At 41.3% G+C, this 20,961-nt stretch overlaps 1 protein-coding gene across 1 annotated transcript; it reads right to left on the bottom strand.

Annotated features, from left to right (window-relative positions):
• Positions 1 to 949: 949 nt before the first annotated feature.
• Positions 950 to 20,961, bottom strand: LOC111230648 (ATPase family AAA domain-containing protein 2-like). The gene is made up of 28 exons (XM_022757438.1): positions 20,893 to 20,961; positions 19,743 to 19,831; positions 19,449 to 19,477; positions 18,681 to 18,774; positions 17,877 to 17,949; positions 15,833 to 15,911; positions 15,607 to 15,732; positions 14,780 to 14,846; positions 14,100 to 14,186; positions 13,801 to 13,909; positions 13,442 to 13,557; positions 13,135 to 13,309; positions 12,761 to 12,849; positions 12,460 to 12,619; positions 11,758 to 11,848; positions 11,088 to 11,402; positions 10,878 to 10,995; positions 9,649 to 9,835; positions 8,971 to 9,156; positions 8,695 to 8,830; positions 8,352 to 8,548; positions 7,671 to 7,830; positions 5,682 to 5,804; positions 5,398 to 5,463; positions 4,523 to 4,984; positions 2,818 to 2,945; positions 2,523 to 2,651; positions 950 to 1,574 (listed from the first exon to the last, which is right to left on the bottom strand). The coding sequence occupies exons 2-28, from the start codon at positions 19,817 to 19,819 to the stop codon at positions 1,542 to 1,544; spliced, it is 3,612 nt and encodes a 1,203-aa protein (XP_022613159.1). The 5' UTR covers positions 19,820 to 19,831; positions 20,893 to 20,961; the 3' UTR covers positions 950 to 1,541.

The raw sequence follows: 20,961 nt of genomic DNA, 5'->3' as shown, positions 1-20,961 counted from the left end.
GAAAAAAAATGGGGGAAAATATTTTCTGCATTTAGCTTTATTAGTTGTTCTGCCTGAGCTGTCATCAGAGCCAATATATATTCAACATTAACAATATTCAGAGGTAAACTGTTCTACAATGTGATGCACTTTTTAACCTTTGATACTAACATCACCTGCACAATACAGAGTGATAAATCTGTAGCACATAGATGGTGGCAGCAAAGAAAACATGATGAAGCTGAATTAATTAAATACGCATAATAAACTGATAAAGTGGTCACCATGAATAAAACTCTATTATAAATAAAATCTAACAGAATAAATACTGAGGTATTTCTGACTTTCTTATGTTCCATGAACATAATTAAATGTAAAAACAACAAGAGTAAACAACTTCACATATTAATTGCTCTGAGGTTTTATTTTAAAATAGACCTGGCACAGGGGATCAGCAGAAACTGTCAATTTCTTTCTTCATTTTCCTGAAAAAGACAAAAAAAAAAGAAAATGAAAACCAAACGTAAACCTGAAAATATGAAGCAGCTCAAATCTTGCAATAATTCTTTATCAATTTTTCATTTTCTGTTTTTACATTTTACAAATAAATTGTTATGATTAAGCTGCTTGTTACATCCTTTGTACTTGAAGAGTTTCATACAGTTTGATTTCTGTGGACAAGTGACTGTTGTGATTTCTAACATACAGTAAGACACAATAAACTGAGCTGTGGTGAGGACACTGCGACCAGACAGCCTCAGCTGTGTCTTTGTGTTTTCATCTGCGTCTTAGGCCAAGACCAAAGCGTTGTTTGATAAAAAACAGGTCATTGTTCAATAGCTGTCTTTCCTCACATGTTTTATGGGCTACTGATGGCATGGATGGATTACTGAGCCAGACCCAGGGCATCTCTCTCTTGCATGTTTCTTATGTTCATCATATGTTTTGTATGTAAAATGTTAATGTGCAATTCAAATTGTATGTTTATGAATTAGCATGAAATTGAATCAAAGTACAACTATACTAACTATACATCCTGTAACTACAATATTTTCAAACATAATTTAAACTCAGAGAATTCACCAAACATTGATATTAAACTCAAATATCAGATGAAAAACAGTGACGATGAGAAAAAAAAATGGGGGAAAATATTTTCTGCATTTAGCTTTTATTAGTTGTTCTGCCTGAGCTGTCATCAGAGCCAAATATATATTCAACATTAACAATATTCAGAGGTAAACTGTTCTACATGTGATGCACTTTTTAACCTTTGATACTAACATCACCTGCACAATACAGAGTGATAAATCTGTAGCACATAGATGGTGGCAGCAAAGAAAACATGATGAAGCTGAATTAATTAAATACTGCATAATAAACTGATAAAGTGGTCACATGAATAAAACTCTATTATAAATAACATCTAACAGAATAAATACTGAGGTATTTCTGACATTTCTTATGTTCCATGAACATAATTAAATGTAAAAACAACAAGAGTAAACAACTTCACATATTAATGCTCTGAGGTTTTATTAAAATAGACCTGGCACAGGGGATCAGCAGAAACTGTCAATTTCTTTCTTCATTTCCTGAAAAAGACAAAAAAAAAGAAAAATGAAAACCAAACGTAAACCTGAAAATATGAAGCAGCTCAAATCTTGCAATAATTCTTTATCAATTTTTCATTTTCTGTTTTTACATTTTACAAATAAATTGTTATGATTAGCTGCTTGTTACATCCTTTGTACTTGAAGAGTTTCATACAGTTTGATTTCTGTGGACAAGTGACTGTTGTGATTTCTAACATACAGTAGACACAATAAACTGAGCTGTGGTGAGGACACTGCGACCAGACAGCCTTCAGCTGTGTCTTTGTGTTTTCATCTGCGTCTTAGGCCAAGACAAAGCGTTGTTGATAAAAAACAGGTCATTGTTCAATAGCTGTCTTTCCTCACATGTTTTATGGGCTACTGATGGCATGGATGGATTACTGAGCCAGACCCAGGGGCCCAAGGTGTCTAAGGGCCACTGTGCCAGACCCTGTTTGAAATGACTCTTAACATTTGAGATAAAGACCAAAAAGAGATGCAAAACTACAAAGAGACACAAAACGACTCCAGAGACTCAAAGTGAGCTCAGAGATGCAGAACTACAAAGAGGCGCAGAATGGCCGCAAGAGTCAAAAAACAACCATCAAGAGCAATGACACAAAACTGTCTTCATGGATGTAGATCCCTCATTTTTTTTTGGAAATGCCAGAAAGTAATTGTTTTATGATAAATGGTATGTAAGGTGTTACTAGTACTAGGATATAAGGTCCCCATGAGTTGTGTTGTACTTTATCTCTGTAATGTCTCAGTGTGATGAGAACAACAAATACTTAAATTAAATTTAATTAAAATACTGTAAATAACTATTACAAAGAACTGGGGGAAGGTAGCATCACCAACACAGGACCAGTGTCTAATAATCACTGAAGAAATCTGACACATGTCTGAAGACTACAGGAAGCACAGCCCTGTCTCAGGTCTTCGTACCTGGATGAGCTCTGTCTTTTTGTAGTTGTTTCTGTGTCTGTAGATGCACTGAGCCAGCAGAGCGTAAAGCTTCTCCAGCGGATCCACCTCAGCTCCCTCTGTTCTATCCACAGCTCGGTTGAGGAGACCCTGAAAAAAACCACACAACACAAAACAACAAGCAGACCTCTAAATACCAGTTAAACCATTAGTACTACCACCACACCACCGTTGTATCCTGGTTACAGAGTCGCTGCCTACGTCTCCAGTTTTCAGATGGTACAAGGTGAACAGACCATTCACTCATTCGCCTCACCCTCAGTTTGTTGTGATCGACCACGAGTGGTGGTGTGTCGTGGTCGAGGATCTCAGCAGATGGGTTGAACAGCTGCAGCTGCTCCATGGCCACCTTGTTGGCTCGCTTCTTACGCGTGTTACGCTTTTCTGAGGTGGAAGACATGGGAGGAGGATAAGGAAGAAAGGGTTCATTCTTCAGTTTATCACTTTTTTAAGATGAGCATTGGTGTCAAGTTCATCAGCTTTCCAGACGCATTAATCAACCCAGTGGTTCTCTAACTGGGGGAAATGTGTCAGGTTCACCAAGGTTTCTGCAGAGTTCACAAATTTAGATTGAAGACTTTTTAAAACCACACAGAATGTAATTCAATACCTGTTTCACAGGGGCCTAACAATAATTCCTAATGATATGATTAATGGTTGGATGGATTAGGCATTAAAAAAAAATTCATTTAGGAGAGTTTAGTTTTTTCTATAATCGACACTTGCCCATTATGAGACAATAGGTTTCATGCACGAACATTTTCATATTCTTGTTCTAAAAGTGTCTTTACTCTGTGAGGTCTGTCTGTATCAGTATCAATCTCTCTTAATGGCAAACACTTGTAAGTCGCTCATTTCCAAAGATGTATCTTCACCCCTGAAATTGTCATATTCGTTTCACTTGTGGTTAATCTCATTCACAAAAATGGCATTCAAGACTGATTTCATACTGTGGAACTTTCACATATCAGCCGACAATCCAACATGAATACCCACCTCACACTGTCATTGGTCGGCCGTGTGAAGGTAAGAAAGTAAGCAGGGTTTGAACCTATCTCTAGCTCTCCTTTCTCATTTGGGACAGAGCTGTTTGTTTCACCTTTCATGTGAATGAGCGTCTTCCGGCAGAGATTGTCTAAAAGTCTGTGCAATTGGGGGGCATATTTATGCCTTTATTAGATAGGACAGTGAAGATAGACAGGAAATGCGGGGACGGAGAGCAGGGGAATGACACGCAGCAAAGAGTCCAGCCAGCTAGGAGTCAAGCCGGGGACTCGTTGCTCAAAGCCCATGTGGTGTACACCCTAACCACTCAGCTATTGGGCCACCCCCTCATTTATCCTCGTTTTTAAGATCTAAGATTTTAGATCTTGCCCCCTCTCTATGAAGGCCAGCTTTCTGCTCCATCTTCAAGTGTGGCCTTTTGCATGTCTTAAGAACTATTTCAGACCATAAACCTTCGCAACACGATTCTGTAAGAGTCTCTGTACCCGTTGACACTTTTGTGGCTGAATCTTCTAAGATTAAAACAGCTTTAATAATTAATTTTATGATTTCAACAGTTTTCTAATTGGTCTGATGGTGAAATCATCATCACACATTGACTCAGCCATCCAAAATTCCTCATTCTCTTGTGAAGCTCTCATGAGACTGTACATTTTTGTGAGAGTAAAACTTTGATAAGATATCAGAGAAGCTGTTCTGTTCTCAGCTCAGCTCTGCGTCAGTTTGGCTCAGAGCCCAGAGGTCTGCAGAGCCTCAGCGAGTGAAGCTTTGGCCTGTTCAAGCTTGTCCAGCAGCAGCAGCAGCAGATGCAGAAGCAGCAGCGTTACTTTCACTACCTGTTTTACAGGTGCTTTGAAGCTGCAGCGGCGGAGCTCCGTTGCAGTCAGGCTCAGACCAGTTAGTAAAGGAAAGCGCTCACACTGCCAAGGAGGGGTCCAGCTCGTGGGCATACAGACCTAAATTGCTCAAATAAACCCCGTTCACCATTGTCTTCGGGTTTGGGGGGGTCTTTCGTGTCTGGGTTCGATGCCTGAAGTTCAGCCTCCCTGTGAGGATGCTGTCATGTGGCTGAAGGTCAAGCGGCTCGGGATGTGGGTACCCATTCATGAGGACTCCATTTTGGATCCCTGTGACACCATTTATGTTGTGGTGATACCCGTTCATGGTGCCTGTCAGCCGGCTCTGCTCGCCGTTGCTGCTCTCTGACGTGGTGGATGAGCTTGGATCAGCACAGCCGTTCATCACTTTCATTTCAATGGCTCCGCTCTCCTCTGGGCCTGATTCTGAACCGGCCTTGCTGGACTTTGAGGAGGAGGAAGACGACGCAGGGACCGGCGCCTTCTTCTTCTTGATTTTCTTAATGACGCCGGTGCTCCACTTGGATTTGCGGTGCAGTTTGTAACGCTTTTTTTTACAGACTGGAACAAGAAACGAGAGGAGGGGCAGGGGTGAAGGAGGAGAGAGGAAGAAAGGTGATTAGACAGAGCAGAGACAGAAAGAGAAACCTCCTCTCCTCTCCACTCGATTTCCTTCTCCTGACTTTTCCATTTCACCTGTTCTCTCCCTCTCATTACTCCATCTGTCAGCGCTGCTGAAGCTGCCTCTTCCTCTTCTCATCTGCTCTGTGACTCTGAGGCTTTGATAGTTAAATAAAGACTCGCTTTGCAGCTTCACCTTACCCCCACTTTCCTTTATATCATGCGCATTTGCATTTGGTTTTAAGACAGGTGTTGTAGTTCCTATGATTCACCAGTGGAGAGTAATAAAAGCCAGAGATCATTTAATGGTTCTTTGAAGGAAACGAATGTCAGGTGGTTCATGGTGGACTTACCTCGATGTCGAGGGCCGTTCCTGCCATCAGCCTCGTCTGGGTTGGCCTCACTCCTGCAGTAGGAAGCTGCCAACAAGAAAAGTCTTAGTTTAAGGGTTTAGTCTTAGAGTTTCAGACACAGATGTATAAAAAGTGGTTCTCGGGTTTGATTTAACAGTGTCAGTGTTGAACCACTGCTGCTTCGCTGTCAGTTTTCACTGCAATCTAGATTTGACTTGAGACACCCAACGTGTCAAAGAGACAGGAAGTCAGAAGACAGAGGAACCAAGTCCAGGAAGCTTCACCTCTCTTGACTCGAGACTCTTTGATCTCCTCACAGACTCTGTCAAAGTCTTCGTCCAGCTCGTCTCTGATGATGGCTCGAACTGTGTCCTTTAGAGCACATGCACGGTGACGGATATGACGGTCTGACACACACACGCACGCACGCACACACGCGCGCGCACACACACACACACACACACACACACACACACACACACACACACACGCACACACACACAGTTATTCATACTGTATCTACTAAAATATATAAACTCTGATGTCATAGTTTTTCATATATTAAAGACATGAAGTCCTCATATACTGTATCACAGTAAACTTTTCTTTTGTATCATAGTGCTGCAATTAATGATTATTTTATTTTTTCAATGAATAAATTAATTATTTAGTTAACACTATAAAACATCATAAAACAGTAAAAAAGTTTTTTTTCAGAGACAATGGCATGTTGTCTAATGTCTTCAAACACCTAAATATTCAGTTCCCAGTTTTACCAAACAGAGAAAAGAAGCAAATCTTGACTAAGACAATCAGACCTGTTGCAGATCAATTTCCTGTAAACCTACTCAGTTCAGATCTTAGCTTCAGTCGAAAAGTCCTTTTTTCTTAGGAAGGTTCCAAACTGAGTGAAACAAGCTGAAGTATCTAAGCGGCAGCCATGGTAAGAGCTAGTCAAATGTAAATGATTTCTAAAATCTAAATGAAAAGGAAAGGAGCTTCAGTGCTTCCTATCTTATCTCCTTTAGCATAGGAAACACTGCACCTTCCTTTACAAAAGGAAAGGAGAAAAGACATTTAAAACTCCACATGACTGTACTTTCACTATAGCAGACCCACATATGGTAAATGTAGAAATAAGAGCACCTATATGTTTGTGACACAATCCAAAACTTAAGGAAATCCTTGTCTGATGGCCTGAGCTCCAAATCCATAAATAAAGATTTCTTCTCTTCCAAATCCAGTCAGTAGTCATCATGAAGAGAAAGCATATCATCTTCATCATAAATATCTATATATAAATGTTGTTTCAAAGCCCTGCTTACTGCACTGAAAGATTAATTTTCTCTACTTAACAAATGTATAAAAACTCTATATAGCCTACTTATGTCTGAATATAATTCATTCTGACTCTTTGTCGGTTGCTTATTTTTATTTAATTAATATTTTTAAAGGAACTGTTTCTGCTTGTATATTTCTTTCATGTTTGTTTTGTGCTGTGGTTGACAAGGAGCATTTATTGTCCACATGTTATAAATAAAGTTAGTTTAAAAAAAATCCTAGTGTAAGTGCAGTCGGATTCTCTCTTGTCTTTTCCTAAGTCCTTTGGAATTCTCCTTCACATCTTTCTTTGACCTCATGACATTTTCCATCAAGGTCGAGGAGAAGAGGTTAGGAAAGGAAATTATTTTGACTTTTCGACTGCAGCCTCAGACACCAGTAGTTGATGAGGGGGTCGTAGTTAACTTTTCACCACCTCTCCACAGAGAACAGGTGAATCCAGGTGAAAGTTCTGCTTCTGTTCCATTTCACTTGTTAAACCCACTTCTCTCATCAACCAGAGACACAGATGCTCAGAGAAAGAATTTCTGAGGATTTTGTACTGCTGGCTTTACATTGAACCAGACACCATGTCTACAATGGAAATGTCAGACTGTCAGCTGGAGTAAAGCACAAAGAGTCCTTTTTGAACCTTGTCTACGTTATAACTGAAGTGGAGGTAGGAAGTGAAATCGATGCAGTGTCAGAGCCTTCACCTGTAATCACCTGCTCTGTCGGTTTCATGCAGACAGTGAAGAAGTGTAACTTTAAAGGTAAGATAAAACGTCAGTGATAGGGAGACCTGTTTTATACATATTAATAAATCACAGCTAATACGTTGAATAATTTCTGTCATCTATAACAACCACCCTACACACTTGGCTCTTGTATTTTGTTCACTTGAATATTCTGTGCTTTGCTCTGGGCCTTCAGGACTCAGAGTTCATGCTCACCCATGGGGTCGCTGTCCGGGTTGTACTCGAGGGCATTCTGCCAGATGAGGTCTGCGTCTGACATGAACTCGCTGACAGTGACGTACTTGTGTTCGTCGATGTTGGTCAGTAGCGTGGAGAGGTCCATGGGCTTCTTGATCACTATCAGGTAGTCAGGGACCTGCAGAGACAGAACAGAGGAGATGTGGGCGAGGAGAAGTAGGAAAGGAGAGAAGAAGAGGAAAGAAGGGAGGAAGGAGGGAGAAGGAGTGAAATGAGGACTGACTGTAGTTAAAAATTAAAGACGGAGATGTACAATTATGATGAAGGTGCTTAATGACAAAGGCTTATGTGTAGATCAATAAAACTTATGTTTTAGCCGTTTGATGTTCTCTATACCAACACACTGTACCACTTTCTGCTCATGAATCTACAGTTTAACTTCCACATGTTTAGTATTCCTCATTAAATGAATGTATTTTGCAGATTTACTGTATAAAGAGTCAATTCTATTAATAGTAAACAAAGGTTTATATAGAGCTGTGCAACAGAAAAGCAAAACAATATTGGAAACTGGACTTCTTAGTTCTTAACATAAAGGCTGACATAACAGTGCAATGAATACAAACTGAGATCAGTGGTGACGTCACCTGAACCTAAACTCACATCATCGTCATCTTTTTATTTTTCTGATCCGCTCACCTCTTCTATGTCGACCGGTTTGGTGAAGGCCTTGAAGCGGCGGTCCAGAGCCAGACGCTCTGTGACATTACGCAGGAAGAGGCGGAGCTCTCGCAGCACGTCCTCCTCCTGTTCCTCCAGACGGAGGCGCTCCTGCTCAGACAGCTGGTGAGGAGAAGGGAGGGGAGCCAGGGGAAGGACCTCTGTGGACTGAGTCACTGAGAAGGAAGGGGGGGGGGGGGATGTCATAATTAATCTTAGAGCTTCAAAACAAACTGCCTTTGGTTTCATTTTCAGTCTGAAAGGTTCAAGACTCAACAGACGCAGTGCGACAAGGTTTATTTTCCTACGTGGAGTCACATACGTGCTTTTCTCCTGGAGGGTGGAGCCTCAGCCGCCTGGTTCAGAATGAGGTCCTGGAAGAAGTCGGTCCTCTCCTTCTGGCTGGGGACACTGACAGTGTAAACCTCTCCATACTCCTCCCGAAACAGAAACTGAATCTGAGGACAGAAACAGATGGAAATTAAAACACTTTCATTATGTTTGTTATGAAGTTTGTTGTTTGTCTCAGGTTGTCGTCCTCCAAACGTGGGAGGAAGAAGGTTTCAAACTCATTCTGTGTTATTTCTGAGCCACTCACTTCTGGGTCCAGCTGTGCGGGGGGGACGTTGCAGGTGGCGAGGAGCAGGATGGGGGAGAAGGAGGGAATGCTGCCCAGCAGGCTGAGGAAGGAGGCTCTCAGCGCGGGCCCTGCGGTGTCCCACCACTGCTGGAGGTGTGGGATGTAGAGGATGCTGGGAGATGTCCGCTTGGCCTCACAGAACACCTGAAGGAGCAGAGAATGATTTTTACCTCATACAGAATTAAATCCTGCACAGAGTTGAAGAATCAGAAAAGTTTTGTTAAATATGTTTGGAGTTAGATTGTTTCTTCTTTCTTTGCCTACAAAAAAGCATCAGTCAGTGCAGTTGCCAATCATCACCTCCAGATGTCACTCCAAGACAGCTGAGCCTTTTGGTTTTGCTTCAGGAAGAAGTTCAAGGAGGCTAAGCCTCCTTTAAACTGTGAAATGGGTGTGGGGTGGGTGGGTACTTTTATATTAGCATCTTGATTGGTCAGCAGACAACCAGCTACTCAGAGGAGAAGCAGACTTTTCCACCAGGTGGAACTAAGACTGTTGCCTGCTGTTGTGATGTTTTTAGAGTTGAATCCGTCTACTTCAGTTTTTGTGTTTCATCAGGACCAAGAAGCATCGTCTCTGATTACACCTGCTGCCCAGTGTGAGTCTACATCTGTGTGCTGTTTACTCAGGAGTCACCTGGGTGCAGGCTTCCTCCGGGGAGGTGCTGCTGACTCCGAACAGCACCGCAGAGTCCAGGCTGTGGACCGTGAAACACTCCAAAGCGTGCAGAACTGCAGGAGCCAGGTGAGAAGTTTGACCGGCGCCAGGACGACCTGCAAGGAGCATCCTGGGACGGTGAGACGTTGGGTTTTTGACTGCACTCCTGCAGGAGGAAAGAACAGCAGTGCAAGATGTAAGAAAAGAACAGGAGGAGAAAAAATATATCAGTGTTTCCTCTACATTCATTTAGCAGTGGCGGCCCGCCACTGCTAAACCATAGCCGCCACGCCTTCAAATTTCTTTTTTTTTTTTTTTTATTGTCGCAAAAGCACCACCGCCACATCTCTCCACCTTCACAGCACAGCCTGTGTGATGATGAGCGCAACAGCGGAGGGAGGGGAGGAGAGGGGAGGGAGGGAGTGGGGTGGTTGGGGGATCCTATTGGAGTTAATTACTCGCGAGAGCGCGGCCTTGAAAGTGACATCACGTCAGGTACCAGGTCAGAGTCAGAGAAGTGTAGTCGTGAGGAATAAGGCAGCGAATTACCGGAGAAAAGGTAGACTTATTAGCCAACTCAGTGACGCTAACTTGGGTAAACTAATTGATAGCATTAAGCTAATATCTACACGTCATTATGTATTAACTGCTGACTGCATTTTCAGATGAGCTTGTTCAGATACTTCTCTAAGAAGAGAAAGACAACAGATGAAGAAGACGCTAGTCAGGTAGCCTATCATAAGCCTTTTACTGACTCGTAAATGATGACGGTTAGGTAAAAAATTATATTTTAATGTTCACACTTGTAATCAGATGTGATGTGAGTGTAAACTATATAACGCTGAAAATCAAGTGCTCTGAGCCTGGGTGCAAACTTTGCCACTGACTCTACAGCCCCATCTAGCTGATCTTTATATGTTTATTTATTATTTTTATTTATTTAATGTTATTGTTTTATTTATTTTTTACTTTTTACATTTTCAACTGGTTAGAGTTGAAGTAACATTTATTTTTCACAAACCAAAGGTATTTATTTTTCTTGACATTGTATATGGCTGAGATATATTGTAAAAGTTCAATGGTAGCGATAAAAGCATTTTCAACTGGCCAGCCAATAAATAGGTTTTGAAAGTAAAATCTGCTGTCAACTGCTCATTTGGTCATTTGTGTATCCTGCTGGGCCAGGTGTTGATGAAGATCAGATTCACCTGGCAAAGTGCAGGAAGTTCCTACTATTTGAGGTGGAGGGTGCGGAGATGCTGGATGTGCTGGATCCCTCGTCTCCGCCGTACATCAGGCCATCATCGAGGATACCAGAGGTCAGGTCTGATGTGCAGAAAACAACAGATGAAGACGTTTGAAGACGAGATGTCATTTTTCATCAGCGGGAGTGTCTCCAGCCTTTAGCACTGACCCACCTGGCTCCCTCTTCCTCTTCATGCCCTGCTCAGCGTGAGGGAACAGCCTCTGCAGAGCCTCCAGGATGTCCCGCAGGGCGAAGCCCAGCAGCGGGTGAACCACGGGTGACAGGGGTTTAGCGGGTGAAGCAGCGGAGCGCTGTCCGGCTGGTGACATCTTCCTCATGGCCTCCACAAAGTCGCAGCTGCTGACGGCGATGGAGGAGACGTCCAGCAGGAGCTTCTGGGAGGTGCCGTAGATCTGCGGGTAGCGGCGACGCAGAGCACACAGCGCCGCCTCGGTGCACACCGCCCTGATGTCGGCTCCGCAGTAACCTGACAGCAGATTCAGAAGGAGAATTACCCAAAACATGCAGGAAGTCTTCTGGGTTTTGTCTCAGTGAGCACAAAACAACACAAAACCAAACCTGCTCAAATTTAGAGGTCAAAGGTCATTTCAGATTTAAAAAATGACACACATCAGGATCTTACCGCTCTTAATATGTTTCTTTAATCTAACTTCTTAGACAATAATCCTTCAGTAAGGACAAAAAAGAATCGTATGAATGTATTTTTCCAGATATTATGTCACCGCTTTGGTTTTGGTTTGTATCTGTTGTACAGATTAAAATAATGAACACATGAGAATGATGAATACATGAATAATGAACAGTACTGTGGCCTTTCTTACCGACACACTTCTCAGCCAGTTCTTCCAGGAAACCTTCAGATGGAGGAGGTTTCCACTGCCTAGTGTGGATTTTCAGAATCTCTTTACGGGACTGAAACACACACATGCATTAAAAAAGCTGAGAGAGATTTAGTTTTGACATACACACATACAGGTAAACAAACACTAAACTAACACTAAATGAACACTAAATTTCAAACTGTGATAAAACAAAGCTTGGACTGTTGATGAGAACACATTTTATACAATATATAATTTCTATAAAACATTAAAAAACTACGATCATCCAAACTGTGAAAACTACTTAGACTCAATGAATTCACTGCAGCCAAACTGACCTTTTTAAATAACTTAAGTAACAGTAAAATTATTACTAATCAGAGATTCAAACAAAAAAGAATTCACATATTTTTGTGACCCTGTAAATTTACTAAACTTAACTGTATGTCCTCCAAAACCAAATTTATGAAAGCATTGATCACATTAAATTTTTTTCTCTAGATTATGAAGGAACCATAATCATTTAAATGAATAGATCTAAATGTAAAAACATTTTAATGATGACATTAAGATTTTAATGATGTTTTGTAGTCTGGAGATTTTGATGCATACAGATATAAAATGAGATATAAAAGATATAAAAGGATAGGATAGGAACAATAGAAAACAAAACAAAACAAAACAAAAAAACAACTAACTAACCTCTCTATCGGGAAGGCCGAAGAGGAACTCCCTGTCAAAGCGTCCAGGCCGTCGCAGCGCTGGATCGATGGAGTCCAGCCGGTTTGTTGCTCCGATCACCACAACTTCACCGCGACTGTCCAAACCGTCCATCAGAGCCAGGAGCGTTGACACAATGGAGCTGAGCAGGAGGAAAATCAAGACAGAAAACCATGTCAGTGATTGTTTGTAGACAAAAAGACAGAGGCCTTGGTTAGACACAGAGCAGGTGGCTGATTCAGGAGCAACAACTACAGTAAAAAGACTGACAGTTTGTTCCGACCTGTGTATCTGATCCTGTCTGCTGGACCGGACCGGAGCCAGGCCGTCAATCTCATCAAAGAAGATGATGGATGGACGCATCTGATACGCCTGAGGATGACACACACCAACACACACTCAGCTGCTGCACTTTAAATGAAAAGCAGAAAACTGATATGTGTTCATGTGTTCAGGATCAAGACGAGACCAGCTCAGTGAGTGGAGGAGTTGAGCTGGTCTCTGAGGTTGTGAGAATCCATTATAGTCATTGTAGTCTCTTCTCAAATATTAATCATAGGGGACAAACATGATGCATGATACATGATGCCTTAGCCAGCAGGGGGCAGCACAGGGACATCAGGTTAGCCTTGATGTGCTTGTGCAGATGGAGCTTACCTGCTCAAACAGCAGCCGCAGCTGCCGCTCCGACTCGCCCACCCACTTGCTGAGGCAGTCGGCTCCCTTCCTCATGAAGAAGGACACCTTTCTGTTGCCATGGCTACACTCGTTTGCCAGCGCCCGGGCAACCAGCGTTTTCCCCGTCCCAGGAGGACCATAGAACAAACAACCTCTGGAGGGGACAGGAAATATGGACAGGAAAAATGACACTTTGCTCAGGCAGTGTTTATGTCTTTATCCACGAGTGTCAGAGAGTGTATACAACCTGTGTGTGTGTGTATGTGTGTGTGTGTGTGTGTGTCACCTGGGAGGCTGGATCTTGAAGTTGTCAAAGACCTCAGGGTAGAGGAGCGGGAAGACGACCATCTCTTTCAGAGCTGAGATGTGGCCCGACAGACCTCCGATGCTGTCGAATCCCACCTGAGGAGGGAAGGAAAGGAAGGAGGGTGAGAGGAAAGGAAGGAAGGAAGAGATAAGGGTCCGAAAACAAGGGGGAGTGGAGGGGAGTGAGAGAGGCAGTAAAACAAGATGGTGCCATGAGTAGATTTCCCTCATCATAATGTAACCTGCAGAGCAGAGGACACAATAGGCCTCTGCTCTCCAGGGCTCTCGGTTCTCCACCAGCAGTTTCATGGTTTGAATACACGACGTGTCTGAACTCACTGATTGGTCAATGGCCATGGGATCGATGTCTGCCAGACCTGCCCCTGCGTTCATCTTGTCTCTGCGAGTCCCCAGAAGATCGTCTGTGCGCAGGCCGAGCGGCCGAAAGCTGACAGGAAGAAGTTTCTAAATGTTGATGAATGTTTGTATCTGAGAGAGGCGGAACTAATTTTACAAAAGGAGCATAAATCATGAATGAGCTGTAGAAGTGCTGGTAGGTTTGGGAAATCTGACCCTTCCATGTTTTACAGTTTGAAAATCCAAAGCAAGAACCAATTCAGTATCAGCTTGTGGTTCACCTGCGAGAGGCTTTTTCACTGCTCTGCTCTTCATCATCAGAGTCGTTGTCTTCATCAGACTGGTTCAACCATGCGCTCTTAGTGGCTCTGGAGGATGAAATTAAAAGTATAAAAGACAAGAAACAGAAGAGAGATGACTTGTGTGTTTATTCTAACAGTAGTTGTTGCGTAGCTTGAATTGAAACTCCATGGTCTCCCTCTCAGGCTTCATCTTACATGTACAATACATTTCTGGGCCAAGTTTACATGTGAGTAATGCAGCTATGACAAGAGACACCAGATCAAAACATGAACGTTTGTCTTTTCAGCTGAGGCTGTGACTCAGCATTTATTCATTTCAAAGCTAAATCAGCCTGAAACATCTGTTCAGTGTGAGGTAAAAAAAAAAACTGTCAAAAAATGATCCCATTGTGATGTTCCGCTAGACAATAAAAATAATAAACAACACTGCCAAATATGACTAACAGACGGCATCCACATCCAGCTCCTCAATACTGAACTGGTTAAGAAGCAGTTACAGTTTCAAAATCTGAAACTATGACATTTAAAATGCCTCCATCATGCCAAACATGTAAGTTCTTGTAATGTAACATTCCTCAAAAAACTAAACTGGCAAACACTCAGTGTCTTTCTTTGTTCAGAGAAAAGAGAAAAGTTGTAAGTTCTGTCAACAGTCAGACCTGAGCACTCCTCTGCGGGTCGTGTTTGGTCCAGAGGCACTGATCCTGAAGGTTCCTCCCTGGAACTCTAAACAACAACAGAGAAAACAACAACATCAGAACTTCAGATGGGCCTGGACCTGGGCATTTGTACATTTAACATTTAAGAAATACTAGGGATGCCCCAATTGATTGGCCGCCAATCATGATCAGCCAATTTTCATAAAGAATATGTGGCTGGTAGGTTAGCATTAATTCTACTAGTCACCGATCAGCTTAAAACCAATAACCTGTGGTTAATAATTCAGTGTCTGCGGCTGAGAGAAGCACTGTGTGCTGTGTATGTAGTCCCGCCTCCCACCTAGTTCAATGTGCCGGCGCCGACAGGCCACCAAAACAAATAACCACATGTCGGCCATGTGGAACTTTTACAAAGTGTGTGACACTGATAATAACATACACCATCTGCAAAAATGATCGGTATCGGCTTTGGATCAGCCAGTCTCACTCATAGATGATCAGTATCAGTATCGGTGGCAAGAAAACGTGATTGTGGCATCCCTAAGAAATACTGTGTGAAACAGAGCTTGTGCTTAATGAATCATTGTGATTTTTTTGTATGTGAACTGTTATTGACTTTACTAATAAAAGAATCTCAGATGTTTGATTAAAGCTTTCTTTTATCATCTAACAAAGCGAAATGACTTTTATGTTATTTCTGCCAATGATAAAGAGGAACAAAAGCAGTATTAATGTTAACTCTATGTGACGTGTTGTAGATGATTACTGTAACCGTGTTAGTGGTTTAGTAGTGGTCTGGATTCTGTGATCAGCAGTGCAGTACTAACCACTGCTGGGTCCCTGGTAGAGTGACGAGGCTTTGCTCAGTTTAGCGTCCTGGTTCTGGTTAACACTGCAGTTGCTGTCTTCATCTGCAGCCACTACCTGCCTGCTGTCCTCGTCATCGACTGCACCTGGAAATGACAATTTTTATTACAAATAAGACAAAGAGAGTTAATTGATTCACACCCAACTCTTCTCTCCCTCTCTTCTTTTATTCTCCTGAGTGTTTACCGTCTTCCTCCTCGCTGTCGCTGAGCTCTCTCGGTGGTGGTACTGGTGTTCTCCTCCTCTGGGCTTTAGAGTAGATCTTCTGCAATTTCATCACACACAGAAATGCTGTAAGACATTCAAAGCAGAACAACTTCTACCACAGAGACCCAGGGTCCATCCATGCAGGGATGGGCATCAACATATCATATCACCATAATCTGTGTTTTTGATTGTATATAACCAAATAGGCCTCAGACTCCATATTCATACTCTGCTTTTTTCAGGTCTGATTTTGTGTTTTTCTTTTTTTAAAATAAGATTTTACTGCCTGTAAGAGGACATTTACTTATTTTGTTTATGAGTTTCCAGACACAAGATGGATAAAAAATACCAGTAAGGGGATAAGAAGCAGCATTTATCCAGGTCTAGTCTACTGTCTGGAGCTATTCTGACTTTCAAACAACAACTCAGAGTCATGAGCAACACATGGGCACATCTGGCGCAGCACCAGACAGTATGAGTTTACATGTATTTCGACAAGAGCTGTTTCTTGTTATCAGTTCCCTAAATTGGCAGCTCTCAAAATGTGTAGTGAAATAAACACGAGACAAAGAGTATTTATCCTCCATGCACTTCACACACATCAGACCAAACCAAAGTTTTCCCAAAGTCTCTCATCAGTCTGATCTCAGCCATTTAGTTTCTACTATGATGTGAAATTGTGACAGAATTTACCTGCCAGAGTCCTGGAAGACAAAACTGAAAAGCAGCTTTTGTGAAAATGAAAAACGAGCAAAGTCAGGGTTAGGGTTCTTCAAAATACTTGAGAAAGCCATCACATAGCCAAATCCTCCATCACAGGATGAATGGACAGCAACTGTCAACGAAATAAACTATACGGAGAAACTGAGCTTTACCTTAAAGCTATGATATGATCGATATGTAAGGGCGTTTTGTTTGCTCTGGTCCGATTCAGCTGATGAGTTTGTAAACTTGTAGCATTTTCCCCTTGGTTCTGTTTGTTTTCACACAGAGAAAAATTCATGTGAACCAAAATGTATCATTACAAACTATGTGACAACGTTCCCTCCTCTTATTGGTCAGATTATCTGGCTGGAGCAGGAACGTAAACACAGGATTACGGTTACAGGAAACGTCAAGCTCAAACTTGTGAGTTCACCTGCTAGTGGGGTCGGGTCGAGTTCACACCAAAAACAAACCGCTCCAGAGTTCGTTTGGGACCGGACGGAGACCACCTAGTCAAAAGGGTCTTGGCACGATTGTATTGGTCAACACCAAAAGACTGCAAAACTGTCTTCACACCTGCCTAAACGAATCGTACCAAGGTGGAATATGAACCAGAGTTCGGTTTACCCGGACTAAAAAGCGCAGGTGTGAAAACCCACTAAAATACTGGAAAAGATGGACTACATATCTTTGTCTGTAAGATGTAACCCATTACATCTTGTCTATACAAGTATAATGTTGCCTTTAGTATAAAGTAAAAAAAAAGAAAAAAAGAAAATGAAAACAAGGTTGATCTTACACGTCATCTCACTGTGATAATTTTCATTCAATTAAATCAGAATGATAAAAACTCATTGAAATAAATTCACATTTTGATTTAATAACCAGTGGATCTAAACTATGTCGACTTCATGTGATGAAAACAAACAAAAACAAAAAAAAAGGGTTGGTGCTTCTCTGGCTTTCGGGTGCTGGTGGCAGCTGATAGAGATGTCGCCCCCTCCCCATGAGTGGTGAAGCAAAGGGAGGGGAAGGCAGGGTGCAGCCGGGTGCACCGCCCTCAAATCGGCCTGATAAGAAGAGGCAGCACCCACACACACAAACACACACACAGACACAGTGTGTGAATGTGGCTCTGAAACTGCTGCTGAATGTAAACACAACGTCTGAACAGAAAACAGCCTCACTATCAGCTCTGCTTAAAATGAGCTGAAGTACACTGGCGTTGTGAGTCTAACACTCGCATACCCAGATCAGGCCAGACAAGGTGTTTACTATCAGGATGGAAGTGTTGTAATCCAGTAACTGCATTACTCACTCCTTCTTTGTTGTTACTGAGCCGCCTTTTCTTCTTCATGTTGTCCATCCTCTTCAGGACTGACCTGGTCGTGCTGTGGAGGGAGCAGCGTATAAGCTCATATTCATCACTCAGATTATATCTACTAGTTTATCACATCCATACCAGTATTTATTTGCCCTCATCTGGGAGAGACTGTGAAGGAGCTAACTGATAACAGAAATAAATGATATAGTTAAAGCTAATCCGTCAGGACTGTTACACCAGGTCGGTGCAAATAAAGGCACCACAGCCCAGATGTGGCTACATTGTCCTGCAGAAATAAGCATATCATAAACAGATGTGAAACAGCGGACAAACAGTGTTAAGATCGTTATTTATCAGCCTTCCAAAACAACCCGTGCCTGTGTTTAACCTTCACAGTTAAAACCAGTCAAAGCTGACTGGTGACAATTTATGTCAAAATCACACATTTTGTTTAATCAACAATCCCCTTTTACCTCTTCACTAAGAGGTTTTACATCTTATTTATGAATTATTTTCATAATCAATTAATCTTATAATTAGACTATTTTCTAGATTCATCACTTAGTCAAAGAAAATGTCAGAAAATAGTGACTGATCATCGTGTCATCAGATTGCTGCTTTTCCCCAATGAACAGGTCAAAATATTCAGTTTACTGTCAAAGAATAGAATCAAATCTTCAAGAATGAGAAGCCAGACCGAGGAAATGTGTGTTGATGAACGAATCAGTTAATTGACCAATTGTTTCAGCTCTGATACCAACATCCTCTTGTTTTTAGAACTAAGAGAGTTTTTCTTACTTGGTGCTGATGCCGTCGAACATGTTGGAGGCCTGGTATCTGCTGGTTGGTTTGGTCGGCCTGGTGCTTCTCCTCAGCCCACTTTTCCTACCACCTGTTTGCACACATATACTCATGTTGGGCTTTGACTCATGATTAGTTTCAGCACTGATTAACCTACCAAACATTTTTTTGATTGATTGATTGGTTGTAATTCTATTAAATGTCAGAAAATGGTGTAATTTCCAAGAGCCTACAGTGAGGTCATCAAAGCCGCCTTGTTTTGCCACACCAACAGTCCAAAACTTTGAGATATTCAATTTAGTATCATGGAAGTCAAAGAACACCAGTAAATATTCACATATGAGAAGCTGGAGCCAGTTAGATATATCAATTATTACAATAGTTGCTTGTTAATTTCCTGTTGAACAACTAATTGATTAAACAACTAATCGTTGCATATAAATGTTGACTGAAGCAACCAATACCCAATATGTTGCACCTCAAATAAAACCAGACAAATGTCAACAAACACATGTTGTAACCTGGTTTTTCTGTCGTTGTACTACAGTGATACTCCACAACACTTCCCTCTCAAAACTATGAAGTCTCAATCCCATGTGTCAGAACTTTAAGACTGTACTAAGGTGAAGTAAATGTACTTAAATAACCATTACCTGACGTTTTTATGACACATTTGTGAAGAGTTCAACAAATTCCATGACTTTCTTTCTCAAAACTCCTGATATTCCAGGTCTTAGTGCTTATTGTTAATGTCACTGTCCTTACCTGCAGTGTTTTGAAGCCTTAGAGATTTCCTGTAAACACAAAACAAAAATGGAGCATTTATGTAAAGTTTCAGCAAGGTGGAAATCAGTTCATCAGGCAGCTGTTTGTAGTATCACTGTAACCTCACCTACCTGTTTGTAAATTCATTTATCACACAAAGTCACAAGGTAGTTTTTTTTAAATGACACACAACCATAAAATGTCTAGAATTTAAAATAAAATGAATTAACTGACTAATCATTTCAGCAGTGAAGGCGTTAATCAGATATTATTCACTGGTCCAATTGATCAGACCTGATGATGGTTTTCGGTGGTTTCACATCTTCATTCTCGTGTTCTTCAGAATCAACCTGATTCTGCTCATCATCCATAGCATTAAATCCCTGAAACACACGTCAAACATGTCAGAAGTTGGAATGTTACTAACAAGAAGTCAGCATCATACTCACACTGTTGAGTACAACGTCAATACAGGCGACACTGCACGTGCAGACAAAATTGTAAATCTGAGTACTCTATTTCTAAATGATTAACCCTTGGCTATTGGACTGCTTCTTAAATGTGGATGTTGGTAGCTGGTTAATGGGTTTTATAGTTTTATAGTTATAAAGTAAATGATTTAAAGTGTGGTACAGTGGCATAAGAACAAACTGCATGTTGTCTTTTTGAGCTTGAGGGTTCATTACTGGCTTTGGAAACAGCAGTTTGACAAAAAAGAAACCAATTAAGGACTTTGTGAGCTCCATCCATCCACTGATGAAGAAAAGTCTTTGGTGTAGCAAAGTCCTTAAATGTTTATTTTTTTCATCATTTTTCATCATTTCACCATGAAGACTGTTTAATGGCAGCATAAGATATGAAGATATGTCACACACACAACACAACATTAAATTACACAGCATAATAAAATCTAATGTAATTTCCAATGACAAATTCAAAGCCTAACCCTTAAATACATTTTTATAAACATGTTGTTTTCTGATTTTTTATAAATGTTGTCTTTTTCCTTATACTATGTTGTCTTGTTTATCCTCTTTTCTAATTTTATTTCTGAATGATGTATTTTTCATGTTTGTTTTCACCTTTCTGTGACAAACTGTGTGAAACTCTTGTGTATAGTTGGGGTCAATAGAGGCAAATCTTTGCCCCAGGACCCCTAAGGAGGTTAATCCAGCCATGGCTGTTTTTAAGACTCCTAATTATTATGATTTTATAGTATTTCCAATAACAATAATGATTTGAAATTTGCTGCTTTAATATGGCTTATTACTTTGACACAATTTTATTTACAATTTTGCTTGCTAATAAGTTAGTGGAAGATGTCATTCATGCACTTGTGCAACAGCTTTAATCATTTTTGACAGTTAATAATGACAAGAATTAAAACTCAAATGATGCAGCGAAGCCTCTTTAGAAAAGTTTTTTAACAAACGGACGGACTCACATTGGACAGTGCGGATTCCTCCGACCGGGGGTCCGTGCTCCTGCTCCGGGTCCCTACTGGAGCCCGCAG

Source organism: Seriola dumerili, unplaced genomic scaffold (genome assembly GCF_002260705.1).
Source record: "Seriola dumerili isolate Sdu_G_001 unplaced genomic scaffold, Sdu_1.0 BDQW01000276.1, whole genome shotgun sequence".
Lineage (NCBI taxonomy): Eukaryota > Metazoa > Chordata > Actinopteri > Carangiformes > Carangidae > Seriola > Seriola dumerili.
The sequence above is the reverse complement of the archived record's forward strand: the minus strand, read 5'-3'. Positions and strand labels throughout refer to the sequence as shown.

Bases quoted from the DNA above. Each gene is read 5' to 3' on its own strand.
- LOC111230648 (XM_022757438.1), bottom strand. From the start codon at position 19,819: ATGGATGATGAGCAGAATCAGGTTGATTCTGAAGAACACGAGAATGAA. The intron at 13,910-14,099 runs GTGAACCACAAG...TCTTCCTGTCAG, and splicing joins AGTGAAAAAGCCTCTCGCAG to CTTTCGGCCGCTCGGCCTGC. The intron at 1,575-2,522 runs GTACGAAGACCT...TGTCTTTTTCAG, and splicing joins AAAAGACAGAGCTCATCCAG to GAAATGAAGAAAGAAATTGA.